General features: G+C 43.9%; 1 protein-coding gene across 1 annotated transcript in view; it reads right to left on the bottom strand.

The window, feature by feature from the left end:
- The window catches only part of PSAP (prosaposin), a 39,737-nt gene that overhangs the window by 7,301 nt on the left and 15,576 nt on the right, over window positions 1-16,860 (bottom strand). The window contains 8 exon segments of the mRNA XM_019538536.1: window positions 1,594-1,788; window positions 4,362-4,370; window positions 6,126-6,182; window positions 6,797-6,940; window positions 10,283-10,477; window positions 11,695-11,820; window positions 12,600-12,674; window positions 16,225-16,358. Coding sequence (XP_019394081.1) covers window positions 1,594-1,788; window positions 4,362-4,370; window positions 6,126-6,182; window positions 6,797-6,940; window positions 10,283-10,477; window positions 11,695-11,820; window positions 12,600-12,674; window positions 16,225-16,358 — 935 coding nt within the window.

Here is a 16,860-nt window from a genome sequence, read left to right as displayed (position 1 = left end):
GGATCCCAATTCTTTGTTAAAAAATCCCTAATTATTTATTTATTTTTTTAAAACTGAAGAGTAACCCAAAGTCCACATTTTCCATGATTCAAATGACACATCGCTATCTATATAATTAGTGGCATTTCATTTTAGTCATGGGAAAAAATGTGAATTTTGGGTTATTTTTTTAAAACAAATTGGGGATTGTTTTAACTCCCCATCCCCAGTTATCTGCATGCAACTAAGCCTCACATTAGTGTGATCCAGAAAAGATTCACCATCTATACATTGTCATATTTGTTCATGTGCAGCATGAGCTAGCTTGACAAACAAGGCATCAATTCACTGCTACTGTGACCAGCGCTGTTGTAATGCTGAAGGAGAGAGCAACATATGATGCAGGACCTATGGATAGAAGTCAGTTGGTTTGTTAGTAAAAAGACTTGTATAAAAAAAAGTTACAAAAGTGCTTTTCAAAAGGCCGGATGACCATGCTAACACTGGAATATGGGAAAGAGACTGTATCCCCTGCTTTTTCAGACCGCTCCAGCTAAATGATTGCTCATTTACTACAATACAAGTTGCATTTTTTTTCCCCTCCAAATCTAGAAGAATTACAGAGGATCTTCAGGACAGAATTTATTTGAACTAAAATTTTTCCCATTTCCTGTGTCACAGGAAAGGCCATTAACACACTAATATTCCATTTAGTCCTTATTTTTAGTTTTAACCATCTTTAAAAGTTACACACACCTTTCCTTTGAGTTAGTAATTTCTCAGCTCAGAAGTAAAAAAAGCTTATAATAAAAATCACACAGCTTCAAGATATGAATGGAGATGGTAGTGTTATATGCAAGTGCTGTTCCCTTTAGAATAGATGGAAAATTTCTCTTAAGGATTTCAGGTCTCAGTGAAAACAAGTGCCTCTGATAATGGCTGAGGAAGTCTTGGTCAAAAATAAAATAAAGGACTTTAAAAGGGATTCATAGACTGTAAGGCTGGAAGGGACCTCGGAAGATCACTGGGTCCAGCCTGCTGCACTAAGTGAGAAAGACAACTGGGGGTCAGGTGACCCCAGCAAGGTGACCATTTACTCTCCTGTTGAAGATTTCTAGGGTAGGTGATTGCACCACTTCTGGAGGGAGCTTATTCTACAGACTGGACACCATGACCATGAAGAAGTTTTCCCTAATGTTGAGCCTCAAATGGTCTTCCAGGAGTTTGTGGCCATTATTCCTGGTTTTCCTCAAGGGTGATCTGGTGAACAGTTGTTTGCCAAGCCCTTGACATACTCTTTTAGTGTAGTAGTAAGCTTCTACCAGGTCTCCTCTCAGCCTTCTCTTCAGCCTAAGAGTCCCAGGTCCCTCAGCCTTTCCTTGTATGACTTGCCACACAAGTTTCTGATCATACAGGTGGCTCTTCTCTGGACTCTCAAACTTTCCCACGTCCTTGGTAAAAGTGCAGTGCCCATAGCTGGGATGTCCCAGCCATTTTTTTATATTGTGCTACAATTTACACCTGATTCAAATGGTACCCTGGGGGGAGGGGGGGAAACTGACAAGAACTATTCAGTGATTCTCCAGCCTGCATTTATCATCTGCAAGGCTTTACTGCCTCATCCAGTCCCATGATAATGCAAGTCAGATGCTGCTCTTTTGAAACAGCCAGACTGATGAAGCCGCTTCATCTTACCTCTAGAGTTTCCATCTTGGCTTCATGAATCACCTTAGCTGGTACCAGAGTCTGGAGGGGTAGAGACTTCAGAGAAAGACAGAATCCAACCATTGCACAGATCTCTTTTGGTTGCTGGGAAGAGATGCACAGTTCAGTTAAAGACAGGACCTGGCAGATTCTACTTATCCCTCTTCCATAGACAGGGAACAGAAAGTATAAACAAGACTTGAAAAGGCTGCTGTAAAAAACAGAAGTGCAAGACTGGTCTTCTATTCAAGGTGTTGTAGAAGCAAACTAAAGTACTAGCTATTACTAATAGACAGGACAATCCTCTGATCAGATGCAAGATATGGTAAGAGGTTATTTAAAAAATTAGAAGCTAGTATAAGCTTAGAAGCAAGTGTTTAGGCTTTATGTATGTAATCATTGCAAAGGACTACCCCTCAGAAAGATGCACGTTTTTCCTATGCTGCCCCTTCTGACCACAGCAGATCAACTACTTCCCCTTTAAACCTTTCAAAAAAGTTTGGATAAGGAACACAAAAGTCATCTGTACTTCAAAGTCTACGAAACATAAATAAATGCTAAGAAGATCAAAACTGCTTTCTAATCCAGGAATCAGATCCTTCTACAAAAAAAAAAAAATTTCTGGTCATCCAAATTTGATACCATTTTATGTATAAATTATTATAAGAAACAGACTACTCAGAAGCCAGTCAGTCAGCTATTTCACAGGCTTTTAGTTCTGACATTCTGCAGATAAAGCATAAATGAGGAAGTGGCAAGACACAAATAAAAGCATTTGAATTTTGGCAAATATGGTTCTGCATGATTCTTATATGGCTCCCCTCACTGTGATAAGTTATTCTGCTAGGATTCTTTTCTAACCAGGCAAAAATCACAAAAAGGGAATAGATTAACAGCACCATGTCTAAATCTTGCCCCAGCATAGAGCACAGTCTTCCAGCCAAGAGGAAGACTGATAGCTTAAAAATCAATTTGATTCAAACCAATTTGAGCTACTGCAAGAAGTGGAGGCAACATGAACTTTTTCCATTTGTTTACTTTGTGCTGACTGTTCATGTGCAACTTAAATAGACTAAACTTCATGTGTCTGCTTAACAATTTGATTTCATGTCAGTAACCAAAGAGCTGAATAGTTAAGATTTTTGTGCTCAAAGACAAAAGACAATCATGACAAGGCAGCAAGTACGAAATATTTGTTCTTGTAGCTGCCTACTTGCTGTAGGCAGTATACTCTAGCTCCCTACCATAACTGATGTGCTTATTTGAGGAGAGGACTGGATTCTTCCCTATCCAGCTCTTTATGAAGACTTTATGCTTTGTGTAGAATACTCATACCTGGAATCCAGGAAAAAAAAAATATCTGGAGAATGATCAGGAGAGAGAATATGAAGGATGGAGGTGGCCTTAAGAACGTCAATCTATTTCATCATGTGACTAAAACCCAATTCATTCTCTGAACCAAGAAACTCACATCCTTCCCTTGCCCAGAAATAGATTTACTGAAGTCTGCCCCATTCTGTGTGGGATTAGGGAAGAAACAGGCACAGCTATCCAGAATTTATTAGAACCCAGGTCCTGTTACTAAACACCTATTTCAATGAGTATGTGTACACGTTGGATGGCCATAAAATACACATTGTATAGGAGACACAACTAAAACATTTCCCCCTATTAAAAAAGAGGTAGGTTGAGATGGAGATTTACTGTATCAAATTTAACCAGACATCTCTATAAGTAGAAGATAGGAGTCCTTTGAAACAAAAGCACTACTAAATAAGAGCTGGTGCCAGACATGCAAGACTAGCAATATCTGTTCTATGCGAGACAGATTACATCAACACAATGAGATTAGCATTTAGTGTAGCCCAAGATACAACTAGAGGTTTTAATAGCATCTCTCTTCAGCCCCATCACAAAACAAGATTGGCTGGTTGTCTCCAACCTGACACCAAGATTTAAAAAAAAGAAAATGGAGAGAGACATTCACTGATTCAATGCAAGATAAAGTTATGCATTGTCCCACAAGACTCCCATGCAGAGGCAGAAGAAGTGCTTTAGAGATATTTCATTGCTTCAGACCACAGGTGCAGGCTAGCTAGGCAATGCCTACTGTCAGGTTCTCTGGCTCATGCACCATAAATCAGCATTTCAAGCTATTAATACTACAGCAGTACCATGTACATGCAACATGTTGTTTCATCAAGGCATGACAGACACAAGGTTTCCAGGACAGTACAAATTGGGAAACTAAGTGGAACAGGACAGCAAGAATCTCAGTCTCCTGCATTTTCTTCCAAATTCACACACTGCAGTCATCTGCACTATTATCCTGGTCTCATGACTTACCCTAGAGAAGAAACAAAATCGGTCACATTGCTAGCTTTACTCAAGTCTTTCCAGAGGCTGGTAAAAACAAGTAGCATGATTTTCCTACACCCTCACTTTTATCTTGGCAGATCTTTCTGGTCCATCATTAGGCTCAAATCTTAAATGGACAAATCATATGGGGAGCAGGAACCTTGTAGACTTCTTGCCCTTCCTTTTTCACCCCCAAAATGCCCCTTGTATCTGTCAACACCGAGTAACAGCCACACCACGTACACAACTAGTTAGCAAGTAATAAACTACAGCCCTTGGGTGAAAAGCAAGGCACCACCACAGGTAAATCTCTCACCTACCTGATCCTGCTGTTGATAAAGGAGATTGCAGATAGACAGGAAGAAAGACAAGAAAAGTGAAAGACAACAGTTAAGGGAAAAAAAAGAAAGTTAAGCAGTTGAACCATGTATACTCTTGCCATAAAATAGTCTTGATTGCGATGCCAACAAATTTGTTTCTATTCAAAAGAATCTAATTCTTGATCTTTAAAATCAGCACAAGGGTAACTGTTCATCTGGTAGCGGCATACAGCCAGGCCAGCATCTCAGCATGCATCAGCACTGCAATGGCCCTGTGGGAGGGAAGGGCAGTCAGCCAGCACCCCAAATTGTATTTTCTTTTGCCACTTATGCCAAATCCACAACTAAATCTCTTAAGACAGGCCCAAAGCAAGCCAGTTTCAAATGTCTGAAGCATGCTGAATGCAAAGTCAAGCAAGCTAAAGGAATCTTTGACTCTGTGTTCGCATCAGTCATGGGTTCTATATAATAGGTCTGCTAATGACAGTTTCTCTGGACACAACCTCATTTAGGTTGAGGTACTGCTCAAACATCAGCATAATATACTCAAATCCTCCCCTCAATGTAAAAGTTGCTATTTTTACATCATCTTTGCAGGCAACACCCGTGCAAGTACAACGTTTATGTTTTACTGCAGTGGTATCCAACTTGCTCCCCAGGCTGGAAGAATGGCATGGAGCTAGTCTGCAGGATGGATCCCATATGCAGGGCCATTTAACAAGGCTCCCAGGGCTGGAATTTGGGGATGACAAGATTAACTGCTGTGGGTCCTGGAGATACAACAGCCGCAACTGCCAAGTTCTTAGGTTTGTGCTCTGGGTCCAGCCTGAAGGACTCCCCACAAGTCCATAAATTTGGAGACATGACGAGTGGCAGTTCTGGGAGCTGCAGCAGTTAATCCTACAGTGCTCCTAAATTTCTGGACCTATGAGGAGCCCTTTGAGGTAGGAGGGGGGTACATATCAAATCACCCTGGTCTGCTGCTCCTGTTCAAACCCCAAGATGCTACAGACCTCTGAAGTTCTAATGCAACAGAAAACGCTCATTTTAGGTGGATGCGCCACATCAACTTCATTTACCAGTTTAATGTTCATCTTTCTTATAGGCTGACTTTATAACTGGTACATCTGAAAAGTATTTTTGGCATAGAGGGGCATTAGTCAGGAGTGAGCATACACAGAAGAATATTTTAAAACTTTATTTCATGCACTGCTAGCTCTGAAAGAACACACAAGGATCTTTAGACTGGCTGTGACAGAAGCCAATGAGAAACTGAGTCAGATTTTAGGTCTAAGTATACAGTTACTTGGCTAAGGTCACAGGCGCATGAACAAGTTACTGAGGTAAGGGGGTTTGAATTTACTATGATGCAGCTGCTTTCACAGCAATTACCCATGTGGGTATGCTTAATCTATGCTAAACAGAAGCTAATTTGTTGCAGTTTAGCATACAAATGAAGCCTGGCTATGCTACAATGAGCTAGCTTCTATTTGCCACAGATTATGAGCATGCACTGGGCAGTTACTGCAGAACAGATTATACATAATGTGGTAATTAGGCTTAGGCCCCAAATGTCAACTCTACTTTAATAAAGAGACAAAACCATAGTCTTGGGTGTCAGCTTTTGCTGTGTGTAGTTCTATTAGCAACTAATTGTGGAAAGCATTTAAAGTATTAATATTCAGAAAGAATATGGAGGAGTCCTAGTAGACTCTAGTCTAGAAATTAAGATGGGGAAATTAACATCCTCCTGATCTTACTTACCATGTGCATCATCATTTGGATAACCAAGTCTGAATACTCAGAGATGTAGTTCTTGCACTGCATAAGAAAAAAAAGTTCAGTAAAATACAAGAAAACAAATTTTAGCCATGCATGTAACAACACTGTTATATAGAGATCAAATAGTTTAGTTGTATGCACCATTTTGAATTTTCTAATCTGGCTGCTTACACACATTTAATATTCTGGGATGCTGTTACCTTTCAAGCTTGCTCTTTAGTACATTGTGGCATTTTAGATCATTCACTGTACCTTAAGGAGTTTCCCCAATTTGGGGATCATCATTGGTTCCCTTCCTCCTAATATTCCATAGGAAAAAAGTTACCACCCCCACAACACAGCAATATCTCACCTGACAGCATTTATCTTAAGGGTAATGATGATTTTATCTGAAGATGAGCTTTGCACAATGATTTAGATGCTTGAAAGAGATAGCTTAAATTCTAGGAGGGAAGGACAAAGCTTTATTTGGATTAGAATGTGTATGATTTGCAAGTACTGGGCCAGTAAAGAGTAAACCAGTAAAAAGTAAGCCACACTTAACATCAATTTCCCTTATTTCTACCAATAAATACAATTAAAAATTGACAACCACTAAATCCATTTCATGCCTCCATTATGGACAGTTCATTTAAACAAAGTTATTTTGTTACCAGTTCACTCATGCCAGGTCCCAAACGTTCACATTCTTCTTTGACATGAGCAATCAAGGAATTCACAAAAGAAGAGTTGGATCTCACAGCTTCCTGAACATCAGTGACCAGCTGAACACAGTCTTCACATACATTCCCATTCCCCTATAAAAGAGAGAGACAAATACATGTTGCATAGCAAGCTAGTGTTCTGCCAGCTTCAGCTACTACTAATAAAATAAGTTAATACACTTAAACCAAGCACTTAAAGAAAACAAACTCTAGTATAGTCTGACTTATTGAATTACTGACAACTGTAATAAGCTTTCTGAGGACCTTATAAGAGAGGAATGACACTCTGGCTTACAGTCTAAAGCCTGATGACAGTTGTCAAAATATTGAGGATTAGCAAGCTTGGGCTTCATTTAGCAGTCTGGAGGGGAGCACTCGCTCTAGTGGCCACAACTCATCTGCACCCTCCCCTCCCCCCACTGCCTCCAGTAACTTGTCCTCTCACCATCTTCAGCTCCTCCCCTCTGCTTTGCTACACATCCTATTCCTTCTCATTAGGTCCTTATTTCTTTTACATGGGTGCCAAGCCGCTTTCTCCCCTAAGGATATCAGAAGGAAGGGCAGTCAGAGCTGTGGAAAGGTTCTCTGACAATCAGAAGAGACGGGTGCAAAGCAAATCATACCAACTCCTCCAGTCCCAGGCTGCAGCATGCCCGGAATAGACAATATTCACAAAATTTAGTTGCTAAGAAACTAAGGGTACATCTGCACTATAGCCACATACTCCAGCTACAGTTTAGAATCAACTATGGTTAGAGAGTTGTGCCAACAGATGCACTAATACAAAAAAATAAAAAACCAAAAGATGGCCCAATATCAGATTGGCACAGATACAAAAAAAAAGTTGCCTGCATCGAAAAAGTCAGCCTGATAATTGGCTGATAAGTGGCCCATGCATGTGTGCAGCTGCAGTATAGCACATAGGCAGCAAGAAGCATAGCTGGGCACCTTGGAGAGCTGTGTGCAGCTGGTAAGTCTGGTGGGGTGGAAGGGAAGGAAAAAAGTCAGAGGGGGCGCAGATCAATGCCCCCCATGGTGAAGAGGAGGGGGCAGGGGTGAGTGCTGCTCAGCCAGGATGGGGTGGGCACAGGACAGAGCCACAGCTCTTTTGTGAGGTGCAGGGGGAGGGGGAGTGGCTCCCACCACTCATCCAAAGGGGACATGGCATGGGAGGGGGCATATGCCCCTGGGATCTGCACAAGGTAGGCTGGAGCTGGGGCTGTGCCAAGCTCTTCCTGGTGGAGCAGGGCAGGGCTGGGCTCAGGGTGGGTTGAAGCTACCCCAAGATTCACTGTAGCCCCCCACTCCCAATGCCCCAAGGCCAGCTGTACCCCACTGGAAAGAACTTGGCACAGCCTGAGGTCTAGCCCACCCTGTCATAATCTGGGAGGCATGCAAGCCCCACCCCTGGACAAGCAGCAGGATCTGCCAGATGAGCGGGTGAGTGCAGGACAAACTGCTGAATAAGCAGCTCCCAGATGAGCAGTGCACAGAAGCTGGAGCTGGCCCCTCCCTTCCCAGCACCCCCCAGACAAGCCACAGCTCTGTCCCATGTCCACCCTTGCTAGGCAGCGCTTGCCCCAGCCCCACTCCTCCCTCAGTGGAAGCCCTGATCTTCAAATTTCACACGCGTACCTCAGAGCAGACAGCAGGGTAGTGCAGCCTGCCCTGAAGTGTGCGCGCAGTCTCTGCCAGCATGGAGCTGGTGCTGGAGCTGTGGAGCCCAGTCACCAGCTCTGTACTGGGAGTGGGGGAGAGACTGGGGTTGCACTGCCTCACACCCCTCCCCCACTGCCCGCTCTGAGGTGCACACACCAGTACAGAGCTGGTGCTGGGGTTCGGCACAGCTGTCTGCAACTGGCCCTGGCTCTGGGTAGCTGCTGTCAGCCAGGAGCCTGGGCTGTTCCCAGCAGGCAGCTGGGACGCTGCAAGCCCTACTGGAAGCAACTACAGAAGACTGGGGTAGCTGCTGACAGCCGCAAAGCCCAGACTGGGGGGCAAGGGGCAGTAGGACATCCTGTCATGTACCCTCTGCCCTCATTGTTTTTCTGGCATGCTGACATTCCGGCACCTTCCAAGGTAGGCATTGTGGTGTTTTTCAGTACTCTGGACAAAAAATGTTGCCCACCCCATTCTACTACATTAACTGGCCTTCTTCTCAGTTCATTGGCTCTTATGCTTTCATGCCCCACCCCCTCTTTCAACTTTTGTCACCTCTGCTCTACCCCAGATATGCCCTTTTTACCCTACTCTCCTGCCTAGTTCCTTTTTCCTTCCCTTCCCATTTACCCATTCCAAATTCCACAACTTTTTGGTGGATTAACTAGTTTTGCTGTCATATTATTCATTCTTCTTTAGATTATCCCTACTGGTCTTGTCCACATAAAAATGAGCTTGTCAAACTTGTCCTGTTCCTAGGATGACAGGAGCCTCACGCATAGCTGGCACCTCATTGTTGCCATAATTATAGTAGGAGGTACAGCATCCAGCTGGTAAGTCTGTTGTGGGGGAAGGGACAAGGGGGGGGTGAGATTGAGACCCCCCCATGGTGAAAGGAGTGAGACTGGCACTAGGGCTAGGTTAGGCACGGCACAGCTAGGGCAGAGTAAGGCATGGGATGGAGCCACGGCTCATCTAGGGGATGCGGGGTGGGGAAAAAGGGGAGGCTCCTGCCATTGCATGCCCCCTGGGAGGACACAGAGGTGCATGCCCCCTGGATCTACACGTGGGGTGAGCCTCTGCACCCCCCCGCAGTAGCAGCTTGGCCTTGCCCAAGACCCACCCCCCCGACCTCCCAGGCTGCATGCAATGGCTGCTACCCCCCACATAGCCTGGACAAGCAGCTTGTGGCTCCATCCGATGCTCTGCCAAAGCTGTGTAGTGTCTCCCCTGCCCCAGGCCCAGCCGCACTCCCTCATTCACCAAGAGGGCCCTGGTCTGGCCCCCTCCAAAAAATCCTTCCCCCACAGACTTACCAGCCAGATGCTGCTCTCCTTGCCACCAGGCTGCACTCCTGGCCGCCTGTGTGCTGTACTGTGGCTGCGCACATGGCATTTAATTGTCCACATCGGCCAAAAAAGCCAGTTACCAATATCTCAATTTTCCTTTTATTAGTGCCAATATGATATGGGACTGATGTATTGGTACATCTCTAATTATTAGTAATATGGGCAGCACTACCGACTCTGCCTATATATGCCAGTACGAAGACAAAACTATGAACTGTGCTATTTTCCTGAGGCATAACGGAACTGATTCTTTTATAATGCACATGAAACTTAGTTGAATGCCCTTTTCCTTCCCAGACTTCTAAAGCCGCTTGTTATCAAGCACAATCATTATCCCGTCTTATAAATATATAAGAACTAGTATTACAGCCCCAGAAGAGAATATATTTCTATTTCCTGCAAATAAAGATGTACTGTGCATCCCTACCCGAGATTCCTTCTTGGGTTCATCTTGAGGGTAAAGAAGAAGAGGCACATTAGCAATAAAAGGAGATGCCAGTTCAGAGAAGTCCAGTTCAGGCATCTTGTTGGACTGGAGCTGTTTCTGAAGTTTCACTGCAGCAAGATGCTTCTGGAGAGATTGACACAATGAAAGGGCACTACACACCACTTCAGGCTTGTCCTGAGAACACAAGAAAAAACAAACAAACACACACAAACAAAAATACACCACATGAACTAATTTGGTAGCCGTTGTAATTATTTTGTACTTGTTATGTGTTATAACCTTTTGTATGCTTAATAGGTGGCCATGTTTGCATATGCCAACTGGAGGCTTGCATAGTGTCTATGTAACAGGGGCTAAATAAATTAGAGACTCCAAGGTTGCAATTGCAGAAGAAACATGCAGTCGGGATTTTCCACATGGGGTTTCCCCAAGGGAAAATCCAGCGTCTGTCAGTAATGTGACAGTCACCGCTCCGGGCCAATGAAGAAGTGCCACATGCGATCAGACCATCTTGTGTCACTGAGGGTATAAATGACATTGCACTACGAGCTTTAGGGTCTTTGTGCGCCCGACAGAATGTAGTCACAGATCAGTTCGAACTCGGAGCGACCTTCGGCCCGGCCAGCCGGAGGTGAGGATGCCAGACCCCCGTTCCCGGCGACCAACCCCGGAAACACCACCTCACCAGAACACGACAGTAGTCTCACGCGTCGCTAGGGCGTGTGAGATGTCGGTGAGTGTGTGCTCACTGGTAGACATAACACCATTGATTAAGTTTGTTTCGTTTAACATTTCATTAATAAAAGTTAAGCTTGACCACCCACATAACATCGTCAGATTGTGATCTGCCGCAAGTCCGACTAGAAAAAGATCCTATAACAGTAGCACGCTCAATTCTACATGAAGTCCAGGGCAGAAAGTGAAGAGGTAACTAACAAATCACCTTGGAAGAGAGCAAAGGAATTAGATGCACAACAAGAAATTAATTTTGAGCTATTAATTTCTCTTATAATCCTTAGTCTCCATCTTTCTGAAATATAAACCCATTCCACTAGACACTCAACAATACCCTACTGACAACTTAACAGTAATTTGATCGTGAAAGGCATTCTTAACCCAATTTCTACGCTGGAAAACTACTCTAAAATAGGGTAAGAGAGCAAGGACAACAGTTCAGGATCAGAGTTTCATATTAGAAGGATTCACAGGAATACCATGATTATTACTATGATTAAAACATTTTTAAAAAGTTATACAAGAGGCATCTGTAAGACTTCCCCAATGTAATCAAGCACACATACTACTCCCCTCTCCCCCAAGAGACAAAACCCATAGAAACAAGTAAATCAATTTTAAATTAAGGACTTCAACACTTTTAGCAATCAACTTACTAACTCTTCCTTGATAATGTCCATGATAACTGGGAGGTAGTCATCCACAACTTCCTTGCACTCAGAAACCAGGTCTGGGTCAGGAAGGAATTCACATGTCTTAGCCAGGTAAGAGCGGATCTCATCCTATAAATGAAGAGGAAGATTACAGGCCTTGTTCAAGTGTGCAAAAGCAAAGAAATCAGTGCTTTCTATTTTTTATGGAGACTATATACAGAGCAAACCCTTGCACTCAGAAAAGGGTCCAACCAGCCAACAGAACTGGAATGGGATTTTACATTTTCTTCATCCAATCTGAAATCTGCTTGGAACAGAAAGTCAGTGCTGTCATTCGTACTGCTGCAATAAAAATAAAAGTACTTCTTGAAGTGTTTGGGCCCTGAGTAAGGCAAGTAAGATAGCTGACAATAACCAGATGAGGGGAAAGCTGGCTATAGAAGAGAAGTTACCAGGAAGGCCTAACTGGCCACACATGACAGGGCTTGCACCAACGTGAGAGCTCTTGGCTTCCAAAAGAAAAGAAATTACAAGATTAAAAATTGAGAGGTCCTTTAAATATTACACTAGTTCTATACACTTCAAGTGTATTATCTTCCTACCATGAAGATGGGTTACTCTATTAGCTCAAAACATGGCAAATTAATAGGCCTAATGTTAACTATAAAGTGTTCAAGATAACCAGGGGCTATACAATTCTTTACAAAACTATTCCTAGATGAGGAAAAATAGCATTTTCAGGAGTAAACAATATATTCTGCAATATGTTTTTTCCCCAACATTAGCTTAGTATATCTTAACCTTTGCTTAGCTATCACTGCACCGTCCCCTTCCACAACTATGAAGCCACACCTAGTGTCCTTGGGCAAAAAACCAAAAGGAATGAAACCAACACACACACAGCTTACCTCTGTGCTATTGTCCTTCAAAACCTTCCCAACCACCGTTACAACTTCTTTACACAAGTCACATGGGATGCTTTTCTAAGGAAAGAAATGAAAAGTTACTTGAGCGGGACCCAATTGTTAGCAAGGGCAGTGTGCAAGGGAAAAATTGTTCTCTTGATTCTTTTAAAGGCAACTAAAACATTCTGTCAGTCTCCTTATCAAACAAGAAAGTCCAAGGCTGTTACAAATGTATTAAGTTCTAGTTTCTATATTCTCCAATACAGAACAGATGTGTTATTATTTGCTTTCTTTTGTTCAGAACTATAGCAGCAAGATATACCAGCTGATGCCTGCTTAGTCACCTGCAACTGAAAAATATGCCCACCTTGGAACTGGACACCCTTGAGCTTGTTCCACCTTCCACTTTAAACAAAAAAGCTAGCAGCAAGTATTCCAAGTGTTTGAATATTTTAGAGTTAAAAAGTATAAAGGAAAATGATTGGATTTTAATGCCTGCACAGCACAACAGTAGAGATGATATCAAGAAAATTAAAAGCTGCAGCCCAAGCTATTTAAGACTGGAGAAGCCATACAAAGACCTTTGCACAAGAAAAAGGGAAGGTTACATTAAGTTTCCACTGGTCTTAGAGACAACCTTGATATCCCTCTTCCACCTGTAGCCAGAAGCAAGAAGATTGCTTCAGAGGAAACAGGAACGACTAGTTTTATAAAAGAACACTTTCCCAGCTGTATTTATACATAAATATGTAACATGTTAGAGATCTGAATAGTTGCAACAAATCTAGTAGTATTAAACTATATCTGAACAGCTCATACTGAAACTGTTTTAGACTTGTATAGAAGCAGAGTGAAGTACAGCTCAAAAATTACTGTAATTCTGAGCCAGTCTAGTTCTGGCTAAATTATGAAAGAACTTTTAAACTCTGCTTATACAAGCATAGGACAGGACAAACTTATTACAGACTAGAAGAGTTGATGCACACTCCCAAGAAGCTAGTTCAGAGCCATGTCATCTGGCATGCAGGGCTCCCCACAAGTCCAAAAATTCGGCAGTGGCAGTGTTACACTGCCACTCCGTAGTGCCAGATTTCTGGACCTGTGGGAAGCCTGGCAGGCTGCACAGTGTAGCCCTGTGCACTAAAATCAGGTATGTGGGGCCAGGAAAGGATGAGGGGGGGCTCCACACCTCTGGCCAAGAGCCCCAGAAGTCCTACCCCTCCCCAGAGATTGACAGATAGGTAGGGGGAGCCTATATTGTGAGGACTGGTACTGGACACTGCGCCACAGCCACAAAAAACAGAGGCAGCCCCTGTGATTTTGGTTGGTCCCTACCAATAAGGTAGTCCCATCTTCCCTTTTAAACCCTGCTTAAAAGTATGTCCAGCTATAGACCAGCTCATACATTTTCCTTGTGTGCAATTCAGAAGTGAAATAATGTCATTATAGAAATGAAGGCTATTATCATCGAGCATTTATTTGTGAGAAAAGCTGCACAAGTTTCTACAATTACATACAAGCCACTATTTTTCATCTCAATACACTGGCAACCATCATCATGTGGCTCAATGAGACTTGTGCAGGGATAATGACTATTCAGTTGTTAAGTTTACTTGATTTGCTCCTAGAAGTAAAGAAGCAAGTCTTCATAGATCACTGTGGGATGGAGCCAAGAGGCTATGCTGCTCTGACCCTGCCCTTACTTTACACAGGGCATGTCTACACATGCAATCAGTGCACATGAATAAACTCCCGAGCTCATTGCTTCAGAGTTTTTTTGGTCCTGGGTGCATTGTTGGAGTGTATGCCCAGGAGCAATCAACTCCATAGCAATCAGCTCTGGAGTTTATTCATGTGCAGCATATGGAGACTGGCTGGAGCAGACTCCTTCCCCAAAAGTACTTGTGGGCAGAACTATCATATTGATAGACTCAAGTTTAGTATTTCTGGTTTCTCTTTTCTCCTAAGGAGACTATCATATGCAAGCAGCTTAGTTGGCCCTTTCTGCACCTATTCTAATTGAATTTTTTTCTTGGACAAGTAACCAGCCAATTTCTTGCTGGGCCAGGCTAAGATGGCAACTCTGAAAAGCAGCAGAAACTGGCTTGCAGGGGCCAGATCTTAAGGCCTCCATTTCTTACACATCCATTTGAATTGGGACACTTCACCTTGCAACAAAACACAGACCCATCTGCATCTCACTAGGCCAGCAAGAGGGTCCTCTGCAATATGGAAGACAGAGAGCTGGTCTTATGTGTATAATCTCATGAGGCATGGGGGAGGGGGTTTCATGTGCCAGTGACAAGATTTTGTTTTGTTTTGTTTTGTTTATTACCAACAAGCGTCTTAAGCTCAGCCCCTGGGAAGGCCACATACCTTTGCATTTTCACCATTTGTATAATAAAAAGGTTTTAAAAGTTTAGTGCCCCCTGCCTTTAGATAAAGGAATGGGATAGCATATAGCACTGAAAAGGCACACTTGGGATAACTAAATCTTTCCTACAATAATTCTGAATGGCACTAGTACAGGGGTGAGCAATTATTTCAGCTGGACCTGAGGGCCACAGCCCCTTGACAAGTGCTCTGTCCCAGGGACCTTTACCACTGGAAGTTCCTCTCCTTGGCCCTGGAAGTACTCCCTTAGGTAAAGGGGTTTGCCATCTTGGAACGAGGGGGGTAAGAATAAATAATCACACACAAATCAGGACAAAATTTTTTTGAAATGAATGTGTTTGCATAATACCTTAAAATAAAGCCTATCTTTTGTATATTTGGGGGGGAGGGGGCGGGGGGGAGGAGGGATGTGGCTGGTTATACATGTTTGTAGGGGGAGTCCCACATGCACATCCCAGCTACCCTCCCCCACATACATGACCCCCACACTGAGCACAGCCCCTGCCAGCAGCAGCAAGCCCTCAGGGCACTCAGCCTGCAGCAGGCAGAGATCCCAGTCATTGTGCAGTCCCAGTGAGCCCCAGGACTGAGGTTGGCCAGGATGCTGGCAAGAAGAGGGGCAGAGCCAGTCTGGCCCCACAGAGCCCCTGCCAGACCAGGTTCTGTGCTTCTGCCAGCCCTGGCCCCAAGGCACTGGCACAGGCCCCACACTCCCACTAGCTTGCTCACTGCCACTCCCACCCCGCAATGCCCTTCCTCTGCTGCTTTCCTCCCGGCCTGCCTGCCGCTCCAGCAGCATACTACAGTTCCTGGCTTCATGGCCAGGACTGCAGAACACAGAAACAGCCAGCCCAGCCCACGCAGTTCCCAGCTGACCCCTGCTGCCACTGGCCCTGCTCCCAGGGCACTGTGCTCCTGCTCACCCACCCACTGCCACTCCTCCCCACACCTGCTGCCATGCCCACTACCACTGCTTGCTGCCCCACCACTGGCAGTGCACAGTTCTGGGCTGTGTGGTCAGGTCAGGACTGCAGAATACAATGGATAGAATGGCGTGGCAGGCTGGATCTGGCCCACAGGCCATATTTTGCCCACCCCTTCACTAGTATCTATAGAACAGATTCAAAAGCTACTTTCATCACTGAATCCAACAGAAGCTTTATGGATAGTTAGAAACAAAAAATGGAAATACATATTGATCTAACTGTAGAAGAAAAGCCTTGGCAACACTTACCACCGTAGGCTTATTCCACACAGTTTGTTGACAGTGTTTCAGAGCTCCACACTGTGATGCAGTCCGCAGATTCTGACACCATACCTCAGGACCTTTCACACAATCCTTCTGCCATAAGAGAGGGCTTGCCGCAGCTGCCAAAAGGGAAAAAAAAAAAAATGTACATCTGAAAGGATGATTTCAAAATAATCAGAGAGCATATCTACATGTTCAATAATGCACCGTAATTACAGTGCATCAAGTTTAATACCCGTTATAACAGATACCAACTTAATGCACTGTAAATCAGCACTATTGTACATTAGCGCAGATAAATGCACCTTAGACCAAGTCTACTGCAAATTAATACAGCTGGCAAAAGCCATGCTAATGCACAGATTTAATCTTCTGTGCATTAAGCATCTCATGTAGCACTCCGGGCATGTCTATCTAATGACACTACCAGTATTTTAGTTGGCTTCACAATTTCAGCACACTTATATATTCACATTTTAGTTTAGGAAATGATGCAGACCATAAGCAACTAGCACCTGCCCCACCCCCAGCAGCCAGTGAGCAACCTGGGGAAGGGGGAAGGTCCCCCCATGGCCAATCACACCCATGCAGGCTTGCCATTAGTACTTCTGGGTTGGCACA

The sequence above is a fragment of the Crocodylus porosus genome, unplaced genomic scaffold (assembly GCF_001723895.1).
Source record: "Crocodylus porosus isolate Cpor-Errol unplaced genomic scaffold, CroPor_comp1, whole genome shotgun sequence".
Taxonomy (NCBI): domain Eukaryota; kingdom Metazoa; phylum Chordata; order Crocodylia; family Crocodylidae; genus Crocodylus; species Crocodylus porosus.
The sequence above is the reverse complement of the archived record's forward strand: the minus strand, read 5'-3'. Positions and strand labels throughout refer to the sequence as shown.